The 13,673-nt window shown below is 43.7% G+C and overlaps 1 protein-coding gene across 1 annotated transcript in view; it reads left to right on the top strand.

Annotated features, from left to right (window-relative positions):
- The window catches only part of HADHA (hydroxyacyl-CoA dehydrogenase trifunctional multienzyme complex subunit alpha), a 48,330-nt gene extending 34,657 nt beyond the window's left edge, over positions 1-13,673 (top strand). The window contains exons 12-20 of the mRNA XM_025454456.3: positions 1,955-2,089; positions 4,082-4,253; positions 6,521-6,607; positions 10,146-10,286; positions 10,634-10,702; positions 11,430-11,625; positions 12,328-12,442; positions 12,923-13,068; positions 13,159-13,673. Of these exons, the coding sequence (XP_025310241.3) occupies positions 1,955-2,089; positions 4,082-4,253; positions 6,521-6,607; positions 10,146-10,286; positions 10,634-10,702; positions 11,430-11,625; positions 12,328-12,442; positions 12,923-13,068; positions 13,159-13,301 (1,204 nt within the window). The 3' untranslated portion in view covers positions 13,302-13,673. The remainder of the gene's footprint in view (positions 1-1,954; positions 2,090-4,081; positions 4,254-6,520; positions 6,608-10,145; positions 10,287-10,633; positions 10,703-11,429; positions 11,626-12,327; positions 12,443-12,922; positions 13,069-13,158) is intronic.

The following is a 13,673-nucleotide window of genomic DNA, read 5'->3' as shown; positions in this document are numbered from 1 at the left end:
TAGCCCTATTCTTTATGTCTCTCTATCCTGTTTTCTCACTGTTTTCCAGTTAATTAAACTAACAATGTAGGGGCGTCTGGGTGGCTCAGTCCATTAAGCTTCCAACTTTTGACTTCAGCTCAGGTCATGATCTCAGGATCATGGGATTGAGCCCCCCCATCGGGCTCCATGCTCAGTGAGGAATCTGCTTGAAATTCTCTCTCCCTCTCCCTCTGCCACTCCACCCCCATGCACACGCAGATGATGTCTCTCATAAATAAATAAATCTTGGAGCACCTGGATAGTTCAGTGGTTGAACATCTGCCTTTGACTCAGGTCATGATCCTGGCCGGCGTCCTGGGACTGAGGAAGTCCTGCCTTTCCCTCTGCCTATGTCTCTGCCTCTTTCTGTCTCTCATGAATAAATAAATAAAATATTTAAAAATACTAATAAATACTGTTAAAAAAAAACCACTAAACATAGAAATGCACGTGTTACTACAAAGCTACATTTAAAAGATGCTTCCAGAACTTGAAATTAGGTTTCCTTTTCAGGTCATAAACATGATTTTTGAAAATTATAATCAGAAGTGTTAGGAATGAAACTTTATCCTAGTATTACAACTCTGTTTGGTTTTTTTTTTAAGATTGTTATTTATTTATTCACGACAGACACACAGAGAGAGAGAGGCAGAGACACAGGCAGAAGGAGAAGCAGGCTCCATGCAGGGAGCCCAACGTGGGACTCGATCCTGGGTCTCCAGGATCAATACCCCGGGCCGAAGGCAGCACTAAACCGCTAGGCCACTGGGGCCGCCTAGTATTACAACTCTAACTTAAGTCTACATAGTGCTGTTAACTTCGGCTTTTATGAAGGAAGAAGTTCTGGAAGAATTTCTTTAGTTGTTTACTATGGGAGCATGGCATATTGCTCCAGAATTATGAAAAACTAAAAATAAAAAAGAGAGAGAGAATAAGCAGATATGCTCTCTGGCCCACAAAATATTTAGAATTTAATTGAAGAAACAAAAATAGTGAATATGAAGCCATTCCAGAATACTGTGGGGTAAGCCAGATGGTCCTAAGAAGTTCAAGAGAAGTTGGAGGGTAGAAAAGGCAGCAATGTGCATGTATGGAGGTATTTGTGGGGAGGGGTGTAATAAGGGCTGGAAGCAAAGAAAACATCCAGGAGAATTTTGATGTAATCCAAGTAAGGGTAATGGCACAAATTTCAGAAGAAATGAAAGCTTACTGGAAAATGGTAAAATCAGTAAAATAAGTAGTCAGAAGAAGATGACTAAATGTCTTTGGGCATATCATGGCAAATTGGCTTTTGTTTGGAAACCAGAGATATTCATATTGACATCAACATAAATCAGGTTGTTTTGTTTTCAGTGATCTCCAGGCATAATTGAAGATCAGTATAATTCTGTCTTCTTGTGTATAGGCCAGTTCTTTTCGGCCTAACAAATTTTTGCATATAGCTTTGAAAATCTCTCTCTCTCTCTGCCCCACTCATGCTCTCTCTAAATTAATTAAAAGGGGTTGCCTGGGTGGTTCAGTCAATTAAGCATCCAACTCTTGGTTTTGGCTCAGGTCATAATCTTAGGGTCGTGAGATCAAGCCCATTGTTGGGCTCCACACTGTGTGTGGAGCCTGCTTAAGATTCTCTCTCTCTTTCCCTGCTCATGGCCACTGTCTCTCTCTAAAAAAATTAAAAATTTAAATTAAAATAAATACATTTGAAAATGTATTTTTATGGGCAAAATTTAAATTTTTATAGATAAAAATTTAAAATACTTCATAGATAAAATTTTAGATAAATTTATAGATAAATTCATAGATAAAAATTTTTATAGGAAAAATTATTTAAAATACCTTGTTGTGCCCACTTTTGTTGGTTTATTGAATAATTTGGGTGATCTCCCACTTTTACTAAAATAATTACCAGAAGTCATTCATGCTTTCCTTCTAGGGACCTAGCCATTCTTGGTGCAGGGCTGATGGGAGCCGGCATTGCCCAGGTCTCTGTGGATAAGGGCCTGAAGACCATACTTAAAGATGCTACGCTAACCGGGCTGGGCCGAGGACAGCAGCAGGTGTTCAAAGGGTAAGCCAGCTCTCTGTCTCTGTCAGCAATATGCTGTTCATTTTTTGCCATTATGGATTCCTTTTTCCTGAACATGGTGGGTACTGGATGCTCCATGGTTAAGCTATTTCCTTTGACTTTTAGAAACACTGATTCCTTTCCCTTAGTTTTATTGTACATGTTACAGTGTGCAGTAAAATGTAATGTCTAACTGCAGAAGAGAAAACTACCAGATATTTTTACATGCCATTTATTTCGTGCTTTGGTATCAAGACTAGAAGGTCTCATGTTTGTGAATTTTGGTAGTTTCCATATCACTGCTGTATTTTTAGGAAACACGAAACAGCATGACATTGTGGAAGATGAGGAGGTGGGGAAGTATGCCAGAACTGCACATTGAGGGTAGAGCTGGGATCAAAACTCTTGAACCTTCTATTTCTTGGCTGGCACAACTGTGGAGAAGCAGGAAAAGAATTTGGTTCCACAATGTCTGAGGCTTTACAGACTGTGTCTCCTTCTTACCACTGAATTAATAAAAGGTCAATACTACTTTCTCTCCTGCTCACCTACCCCTTCTCACCCCGGGGCCAAACGCTGCCTGTTTGCAGAGTGGGGGGAAACCAAGCAGCCACTTGGGCAGACTGGGAATTGGTTTCAGGCCAATTCTGTGCTCCAGTATAATGGACAAGCTGGCTGCACTTAGACTGTCCCATGCATGACTTTTAGTCAAATGAGGTTTTTTTGTTGTTTCTTATATAGGTTATGTAGCTTCAGCATGTTTGACCTCATTTCTGCAGAGAGATTATGTTGCTACTGTCATGCTATACAAGATGTGGCAGGTTTAATCATTTTGGCAAATTACTGTAAGATAGCAAGGAGTTGGAGTAAAAGATTCGTGACAAAAAAATTTTTTTAATTGGCACGTGCTTGATAACATGGCCCTGAGACTAGCATGTAAACATTCCCAAACACCATCACATACAGTCACCAAAATGAGAAATTGCTGCTCTAAAATAGATCCCACCCTCTGTCTCTTTTGGATTTAAGTTCCCCAGCTTTCCCTTTGTGCCTCAGAAACATCAGGCTCTGGCATGTGCCCCTTACCGTGCTGCTGACTTAGGACATAAATGTTTCCCATCCTCTCTTGAAAACAGTTTCATTAGGGATTAGAATTAGAGCAACTAATCATGTTTTGAGTTCTGATGAGCATTTTGTTTGCTAACTGCTGACATGGTTGTCAGAAACCAAGAGATTTGAACCCATACTTTTTAAGACTTTGAATACTTCTTTGAACTTACCTTGTGGCTTTAATTTTTCTTTTAGTTAAGGAAATTAGTGAATGGGATTCAGGAAAACTCTAGGTTAGTTATTCTGAAAGTGTGGTCAGATTAAAACCTAAGAGAGCCTACTTTTCTTGGCAGTGAAAAGTAATCGGTTAAATGTTTGAGTAGCAGGAATCCTTTTTATCTCCCTGTGGGAAAGAAGAAACCTTGAGTTAATATTTTATGTAATCAATAGAATGTGCTACTTATACTATGTGCCGACTGGGAAGTAGATTAAGAATATAAGAAAATAATGCTTGGTCTCGGTTTTCCAGGAGATTACAGTTACAGAATAACAACATGATGTGTAATCAGGTAAAATAAGTTCATGTGGTCTAGGACACCTGTTGGGTGTTTTCTCTGTTATAGGTACAGAGTTACCAGAGCTGCATCTTTGTTTTGCCATTCTAGTATTTGTGTCTACTCTTCTTGGCAAATTTAACTATTTTTTGAGTGATAGAGTTTATGTAAGTTTCACTTGTAAAGGCATCTTATAGTTTGGGGGCCAACCTGTCTTTCTCCTAGTACCTAGCCATTTGACCATGAGTCCCTCTGAGCCTGTTTAAGCAACCCTTCTCTCTCAAAATGGGAGTAATAGAATTATCTCATAGAGTTGGTAAAAACATGTAGCACATGTCTGGCCTATGGATGCTCAATAAATGGTAAGTCTCCTTTTCTCTATTTTTTCTAGATTGAATGATAAAGTGAAGAAGAAAGCTCTAACATCATTTGAAAGGGACTCCATTTTTAGCAACTTGACTGGGCAGCTCGATTACCAAGGTTTTGAAAAGGCTGACATGGTGATTGAAGCTGTTTTTGAGGACCTAAGTCTTAAGCACAAAGTGCTAAAAGAAGTGGAAGCGGTAAGTATGAGGCCTGTTGTACATGAATTCTCGTTTAGTGAGTGGAGGACACAGATGCAGGTGTTCTTAAAAGGCAACTTGTGGTTCTTGTTATAGGGCTGTTCATGTCCAAACATCAGTTTTTTGTGAACTCATGCACAGTATATATGTTACAAAGGTCAAATCTGGGTCTCCAGGCAAGAAAATCAAGTAGCACAGGGTTCATTAGCATTCTGTGAGAGTTCGGTCACCCAGACCTACAGGTAGCCTCATGGAGGATAGCCAGCTGTGTTGACATTTTGGGTTAGCTACATGCCATAACTAAACTTCAGATCTAGCCAGCACAGGAAGTAGGGGAGGAATTATTGCTCCAGGCAGGTTTCACATGCTTACTTTGTGGAAATGCTTTGGTCTTGATCCCAAATATTCTACATGCCATGAACAAAACAGGTACCTGTATTGGGTGGTACAAGGAAAGAGCCGAGAGGAACAAATGACAGTAACCTGAGTACAAGGTAGAACCGGGGCCTGGAGCAGCAGCCTACAGTTAAATAAATGTGGGCTAGTAGATTGTGCAAACAAAATGAAACTGGCTTGGTAGTACTCCAAGTTTCTGGAGTAGTGGCCATACTCTTAAAGTGCCCTGTGAGTGAGGGCAATCCCTGCTCTACCACAGACTCAGCCTACGGAGGGTTTAGAAACTAAAGACAAGGTCGGGAGAGAAACAAAAGATAAGCAGCCGGCCTGGGACAGCTTCCACTTTGGAATCCATGCACTGGAAAATCTTTCCTTTTGACAAAGGGTAATGTAGATTCAGCTGAGAGAGAGCTGAGTGGATTTGTATTCCATCTGTGCTAAGTGGTATTTCAGCACAGATACGTAAGTGGTATCCCAGGGCTTTGAGGGCACTGCTGAGCCAGTGGCAGGCAGATTCCAAGGAGCAGCAGAAGCTGACACAGGCAGCATGGAGAGAGGAGCTTTACCACTTGACTAGGTGTTGGTATTTGCTTCTGGAAAATTGGGGTTGCAGTTGGGAAACTAGTGATCAAGGGAAAGAGAAAGAGGGATCATCAGATCAAGAGGAGTGCAGACTCTGAGCAAACCTTTACAGCATTGCCTCTGGCTTCCAAGAGGGCAGAAAATGGGGCTTTTTAAGGCCTGGCCCAGAGCTTCAGAGTGTCACTCCTGCTTTCCATTGGTAAAAGCAAGTCACAAGATTCAAGAGGGAGGAAGTAGACAATACCTCTGGAGCGGGGGAGAGCCACGTGTGAACCAGGAAGGGAGGACTGTTGCCTGCTCTCTTTGGAGATATTGGTCCACTCTTCATGGAGACTTTCCCCACCAGAATAAGATGCCATACCTCTCAGACATGCCACTTGAGACTCTTCCTTGCGGTCACGCTCTGCTTTCGACTTCACACTTCTGATTAAAATCATGGGGGCCTGATCACAAGCTGATTGCTGAGCCAGGTTTTGTCCAACAGGTGCCTCTCTAGGTTTTTCCCTTTTTTCTTTATAAAAAAATATTGATATGGTATTTGACCTTTATCTTCCTTATAATTGATGTTATTTTACGCTCAGCTCTTTAGTGTGTTGCATGTATTTTGAACCTTGATTCCTGTCTCTGATGTTAGGATTTTGCCTGTCCCGGTTTGCACAAATTTGACAGGTGTGCCTTCCGTGTGTTTTATGCATGCAGCTGAATAAAAATTTAATAACTTGGGATCATGAACAGAATGCTGAGACAGTCTATGTTAGAGTTTTTCTCCAGGGTGATAAAGCTAACAGTTAATAGTATTCATGTGCCGTAGATTAATTACAGTGGTGTCCAGTTTTCTAACAGTACCCTGTATAAAATGAGCTAGGCATGCATGTTATGACTTGTTCTTAGAAAAGTAAAGGGTGCGGGTATCATGAACTTCTGGATTCAAGGGCAGATCTGAGCAAGAAGAGGGATTGGCACATAGGCTGGATCTTGAAACGAATGAGATTTAACTCAAGGTGATCTCTTCAGTGTTTATCTGAAGTGTCTTATTTACCTAACTGCTGAGATGTAGTCTCTGGGTTAGGAAGGATGCTGAGCCAGAGATGGAAGGAGGCTGAATGGGAAAGAGAACAAGGTCACACACAGAAGCCCTGGGTGGTTATAAATATCAGGTGAATAGTGTCTCCTGTCTGAGTGGCTGTGGGGAGAGCAGGGCCAGGCCCAGGTCTCATACTTTAGCTTTGCTTCAGACTCCAGTCATCTCCCGGGTTTATGTGACATTCTTAAATGCTTTTCCCCTGCAGGTGATTCCAGGTCACTGTGTCTTTGCCAGTAACACATCTGCTCTCCCAATCAATGAAATTGCTGCTGCCAGCAAAAGACCTGAGAAGGTAAATTCTGAACAGAGGAAAGACCCTGAACTGTTTTCCTATTACAGGCTCTCAGAGGAAGGTTTAGAGCATGAGAAGGGCCTGTGTGGATTGTGAAGTGAAGGGAGTGATGAGGTTTTCTCCAAAACTGGGCATAGAGAAACTAATACCATGACCATTCAAGATGCTGGGATAAGTGAAATGAACTATAACCAAAATAAGCTTTTCTAGGTGATCTGCATTCCAAGGTTCGGACTATAAAGCGTACCTTTATTACAATTAGGTATTTAAAGATAGGTCCAAGGAGCACCTGGCTGGCCGAGTTGGTAGCATATGACTCTTGATCTCAGGGTTGTGAATTTGTGTCCCATATTGGGTGAAGAGAGTACTCTAAAAATTTTTTTAAATTAAAAAATAATAAAGATAGACCCTAAAATAAAAAGGGATACTCCAGAATATCACTTCAGCTACAGAGTAGACACTGCTAATGATCTAAGACATGTTTGGTTCCAATTCCACATCCAAGAATAGAAGATCAGGAGGTGGGATGCCTGGGTGACTCAGTGGTTGAGTGTCTGCCTTCAGCTCAGGTTGTGATCCCGGAATTCCGGGATCAAGTACCGCATTGGGTTCCCTGCATGGAGCCTGCTTCTCCCTCTGCCTGTGTCTCTGCCTGTCTCTTTTTGTGTTTCTCATAAATAAATAAAGAAAATCTTAAAAAAAAAAGAAGAAGAAGAAGAAGATCAGGAGGTGTGGTGAGGTGTGTCCACCTATGGGTTCACTTAGAATTTCTACCCAGGACATGCAAAGGTAGAAGCACTTTAAGTATTTGGAATGATGCTTAGACATTTCTCTTTGGGCGTCTGCTGGACTAGAGCAACCTAGGGAAAGTGAAGGCACTCAAGGAGAAATGAAATACCTCACGTCTCTGGAGGATAGCAATTAGCCTTAGGTAACCAGAGCCAGCCAAAAGTAGGCAGGAAATATAAGAGACCTGTAAGCAGCTAAAATTGTTAATACAGAGTCCTTGTACTGAAAACACAAAAGTCTGTTTATTCCTATTCTAATAGTTTGGTAATACAAGGTAATCTTGTTTCCTCACACATAGCAGATTGGAAGTGATGTGGGGCCTGACAGGCAAGTGCAGGGATGGCAGGAAAAGGTCATAAGGAGAAGTGGCAGCTGATAATGTTACACTAAGGGAAGATACAACAACAGTATAAAGGGAGATGACAATCTGGCCATGTCACATCACTCAAAGCACCTCTGCAGCATTTTAAGTCAGTAAAGGAGAACCTTTGATGCTAACTTCTCATTTTCCAGTGGGAAAAGTATCATGCTTTGCAGTCCTGGCCTCCAGGTATCTTGGATAGCTTCCATAAGTCATCTGCTTCCCCTATCTCATATAAAATTAAGGGCAAAGGGTCACAGGTTGGGTGATCAGCCATCTGCTTATCCAGAACAAGTTGGTCACCTCTGGCAGAGCTTTCTTGAGTGATGAAAAATGGATTTTGCTTGAGGCAGTGATTATATGGGTGTATATACAAAACTCATTGAAATGAACACTTATACACTTATTGTGTATAAGTTATATATCATAAAAGCTAATCCCTTTTGCTTAGAAGTACTGAGTCTGAAACAGGTTTGGTTTTTTAAAAAATCATTTAGACATAAAGAACGTTTAGGATTTAGAAGCAACTTTTGGATTGGTAAGTTTATGAAACATTTAAGTGACCTATGTGTTACATAATGGAGAGTAGGCAGGCTCTGGAGACAGGCTAACTGTGATGGAATCCCATTGCCATCCACTGACTGGCCCTGAGCTACTAGTTTTAACCTCCTGATGTCTTTTTTCCTCATCTAGGTAGGACTGACTAGTTCACAGAGTGATGGATTAAATGTAGGGAATTAATGGCAATTGTATTAAAGAACAGTGGATAGCCAGTAATCAGCAAATGGTAGATATCGTTAATTATATCTCACAGCTAAAATGAGGGTAGACAGAGCAAAACTCTAAGTTTTATGATTAAATTGTTTTCTTCCATGGCAATTCACTTGGGAGGACTGTTAGCCTGAGGAGGAGGTTCTGAACTTCAGCATGTATTAGAATCACCTGGAAGGCTTCTTAAACACAGATCTGGGCCCTGCCCTGTCTCTCATTCAGTAGATCTGGGTCTGGGGTGGGCCTGAGCATCTGTAGTTCTAAATTTCCCAGGCAGTGCTAATGCTGCTGGTCAAGTTACTTCATTAGTGTAATGAATCTTCAGGCACATTTGAATGTTGATAAATCTTAAAAAAACAAACAAACATTTATTAGAAAGAGAGCTATGAGGTGGGACTTGGTGGGGAGAGGCAGAGAGAGAGAGAGAATCCCAAGCAGACTCCCCTTGAGCGTAGAGCTTGACACAGTGCTCAATCTTACAACCCCGAGACTAAAATCAAGAATTGGAAGCTGAGGGCAGCCCCGGTGGCGCAGCGGTTTAGCGCCGCCTGCAGCCCGGGGTCTGATCCTGGAGACCTGGGATCGAGTCCCGTGTCAGGCTCCCTGCATGGAGCCTGCTTCTCCCTCTGCCTGTGTCTCTGCTTCTCTCTATGTGTCTCTATGAATAAATAAATAAAATCTTAAAAAAAAAAATTGGAAGCTGAACCAGCTGAGCCACCTAGGCATCCCTGCATGTCGATAAATGTTATTTAAACCCAGGATCCTGGGTGCCTGGGTGGCTCAGGAGTTGAGCATCTGCCTTCTGCTCAGGTCGTGGTCCCGGGGTCCCAGGATCGAGTCCCACATCAGACTCCTCGCAGGGAGCCTGCTTCTTCCTCTACCTGTGTCTCTGGCTCTCTGTCTCTCTCTCTCTCTCTCTCTCTCTCATGAATAAATAAATAAAATCTTTAAAAAAAAATAAACCCAGTATCCTGCTGGTGAGACCCATCTGTGTAAAATCCAAATACATCTCTGACAGTCTAGCATATTGACAGATTCTTCTGCCTACCTCGGTTTCCCCTGTCCTCAAAAAAAAAATGGCCCTAGGGCAGCCCCGGTGGCGCAGCGGTTTAGCACCGCCTGCAGCCTGGGGTGTGATCCTGGAGACCTGGAATCAAGTCCCACATCGGGCTTCCTGTATGGAGCCTGCTTCTCCCTCTGCCTGTGTCTCTGCCCCTCTCTCTCTGTCTCTATGAATAAATAAAATCTTAAAAAAAAAAAAAAAAAGTGTCCCCTCTAAACCAACAGTATCATTAATATGAGTGGAACTTTCATTCATTCTTCCCTGATAAATCTAATTTGGCCATGAGCTGTGATTTTGGCACTAATTCTTGGTAGAATCTATCACCCTCAGTGAAAAACCTTAGAAGCAGTTGGAAGAGGAAGATTCCAGTGAGCCCTCTGAACATACTGAACTTTTTATCAAAAAACTACAGAGCCAAACCACTCAACTGGATCAAGCAGTATTCCTGTATCACGACCACCTTTCTCTCCCTTGCTTTCCTGGCCAAAAATGAGTGCTATCCAGTTCCCTCCTCAGCGTTGTTACATCTGTTGGCTTTGTACTCCCCTTGCCAGGTGATTGGCATGCACTACTTCTCTCCTGTGGACAAGATGCAGCTACTGGAGATTATTACAACAGATAAAACGTCTAAGGACACCACTGCTTCAGCGGTAGCTGTCGGGCTCAAGCAGGGGAAGGTCATCATTGTGGTGAAAGTAAGGAGCTGTATAACAACAGAGTGACAGATGTGGGGAAAGTTCTGTTAAGATTCCTTGTACCTCCAGGCTTGTTTTGCCTATGTTTGCCTCAGAATCATACCAAACAACCTTTTGGTATGATTTTTCCCTTAGTTGTCTACAGTGTGGACAGTGGTATGGACTGAACTGCTAAGTCAGGGTCTGGGACATCGCAGGTTCTCCCAGCCATGCTGCCCTGGTTGGGGCTTCCCGTGCATTATAGTTGTAACAGTTCTGTTTGGGAAGATACACCACCTTGAATTTTGAAATGACATGTGGGGAAAAGAGCCTGCTTTCAGATTCTTCCACATTATCTCCCTTGGCAGGATGGACCTGGCTTCTACACCACCAGGTGCCTTGCACCCATGATGTCTGAAGTCCTCAGAATCCTCCAGGTTGGTACTGCTTTTGGAACATTGGAGACATCTTCCACTCCTTAAACCAGTCCTCTGACTGGTACTGTCAGGATGAGGAATGGGCTTCCTTCTAATACACTAAGTCCTGGCTCTTCTCTGAGGGAGCCCTTTTGTACCCAATCCTTCCACATAGTGGTAGAAAATCATGAGCTTTGCTGCCCTCCAATGGGCAGAATTTTAGCTCTGCTTCTTTAGCTGCATCCCCTTAGAGGCAGGAGCCATCCAGAACAGATAAGCCCACTTGGTCTGATCGGTGCTGGAGCAGCTTCTGCTGCACACACACCCCACGGGTGGTACCTCCTCGCTGGGCACTTACCAGACACAGGCTCCAGGGGTCTGCAACACTGCTCTGTGGTGCTGTCTCCTCTCTTACTTATGGGAAATTTAGCCTTGTCTGCCATGGAATCTCATTACTACTGAGAGTCAGAATTGCAAACAAGGAAACGAATAAAGTGTTCATTCTAAATGAATTTGCTCATTCCTTTAAGTGCCTTAGGTTAGGGAAGGCTCAGACTTTCCCTCCTTTGCTTTCCCTGAGTGAAACAGCCCCAAGTCTGGGCCTGGCTAGGTGGTACCCAGGAGAAAAGTGAGTGTTGGACTGGTTCTGTTTCTAATCATCAGCATGGGAGCCCTCGTAGGAGGGTCTGGAATGGGTGCCACCCCCCCACCCCCACCCTACTAAGGTCCCTGCTTCCATCCCATTCAGGAAGGAGTTGAGCCTAAGAAGCTGGATTCCCTTACCACAAGCTTTGGCTTTCCTGTGGGTGCTGCCACACTGGTCGATGAAGTTGGTGTGGATGTAGCAAAACATGTATCAGAAGATCTGGGCAAAGCCTTTGGGGAACGGTTTGAAGGTGGAAACATAGAACTGCTGAAGGAGATGGTGTCCAGGGGCTTCCTGGGTGAGTAGCCTCAGAGAAACATAACTAACACCATGAGAACAAAGTTTCCTGAGACACACAGTTACAGAAAGCCCTGGGGGAGTTTTTCCTAAAACCAGAGCCCACTATTATGGGGATTTTTTTAAAAATGGTTTCATGACCACCTCTTAGGCTGGGCCTATAGCTTACAGACCAAAGGCAGAACTCTGGCCTGAGGAATTGACCAAGGTCTGCAAGGCAGGCATTTTCATTTGGCCCCAGTCCTAGAGTACGCCTGTGATCCTGCAGGAGCGAGCTCTGTACCCGGGCTTTACCATGCTGCCTGGCCACCTGTGTGGAAAAAGTAATACCTCTAAACAAAATACGATTGAGGCCCACTAGAGGTGGCTTTCTCTCTTGGCAAAGTAGCAGCAAAATCCACACCAGGACCAGGGCATAGACTAGGTCCTGGTATTGCATATCTGGACATTAAAGCTCACCCACGTGGCCGTTCCCATCCACATACATGGATTCCCAAGCTCCAAGAAACACAAGATCTTTTTTCCTTCTTTGCCAACTCTGCTGACAAAACACTAAGTTTTGACAAATACTAAATGTCTAGGGTTAGCTAGATAGACAAATTCAGAAATATGGTTGAGAGACTAGAGCGTTACAGCAGACTAGCAGAGAAGAAAATTCGCAGGTCTGGGCTCTGAGATTTGGTAATTCTCCCTTTTCTTTTAGGTCGCAAGTCTGGGAAAGGCTTTTACATCTACCAGGAGGGTGTGAAGACTAAGAATGTGAATTCTGACATGGATGGTATTTTGGCAAGTCTGAAGGTGCCCCCTAAGTATGGCGTGTGAGTGAACTTTAGTAGCTAATAGTGTGGGAACAGGTTTCTCTTCAGTCCTCTTCCATCTTCTCTGTGATAATCACCTTACCTGACCAGAATACTTTTGCCCTCTCCCATGCTATCTCGGTTTCTGCCACGCGTCAGGGTAAGGATAGTAGCTGAGCCTTAGAAAGACCCCTGCTCCAGCCTTCCCTCTGAAGGTCTGGAGAGCAACAAAAAGACGATTATCCTAGGTCCCTTGATCCCCCCGCCCCAACCCTTTCGATCATTTGTAATTGACAGTTGATGGTGTCTAGAGAGTCTCTCCATTCTGCCCAACCCTGTTCTAGGTGCCAGTTTCAGGTTAATTAGGGCAAGTGGCTCTCAGCCATCTTTTCTAGGAGTGAGGCTGGCCTCCAGGTGGCTTCTTCTCTACACCACTGGAACTTCTGTACCGGCCGGCCCTTGAGCTCCAGCAGCACCAACCTTCATTTTCTGCACTTACAGCTCCTCGGATGAAGACATCCAGTACCGCCTGGTGACAAGATTTGTGAATGAGGCCGTCCTGTGCCTGCAGGAAGGGATCTTGGCCACACCCACAGAGGGAGACATCGGAGCGGTGTTTGGGCTTGGCTTTCCCCCATGTCTTGGAGGTTGGTCTTACAGGTTGGGAAGGTGTAACTCATTTTATCCTAGAGCTCTTTTTGTTGTCTCCTTCAACAAAGTCCTATTTTTCCATTTAGGGCCCTTCCGCTTTGTGGATCTGTATGGTGCTCAGAAGATAGTGGACCGGCTCAGGAAGTTTGAGGCTGCCTATGGAAAACAGTTCACCCCATGTCAGCTGCTCATTGACCACGCGAACAGTGCTAACAAGTTCTACCAGTGAGCAGGCCCTCACCCTGCTCGCTAGACTAGCACACTAACCCAGCTGCCCGTGGTGCTGGTTCTCCAGCAGAGTGGCATGTGGCGTCTAGATTTATCAGAGTAACCAGGAGGAAACAAACTCTGGCATTGGGTATGCACCCTGATTAAAGTGCCTTCAGCTATGACAGTTGCTCCCTTCTGCTGAAGTCTGGCTGTGAATTAGTTTGCACTTCATTAGAAGGAGGAACCACTGTGCTCATGAACCCATAAGTCCTGACACCCAAATTAGCAGTATCTCCAGAACCATCTTGCTGCCTGCTCCTCTAGGGCCAGTGGTGACAGGGCAGTTCTGCACCCAGCCAAATACATACCAATAAAAACCAAACAATTGTCA

The sequence above is a fragment of the Canis lupus genome, chromosome 17 (genome assembly GCF_003254725.2).
Source record: "Canis lupus dingo isolate Sandy chromosome 17, ASM325472v2, whole genome shotgun sequence".
Lineage (NCBI taxonomy): Eukaryota > Metazoa > Chordata > Mammalia > Carnivora > Canidae > Canis > Canis lupus.
Note: the sequence above shows the minus strand (reverse complement) of the source record. Positions and strands in the feature narration are given on the sequence as shown.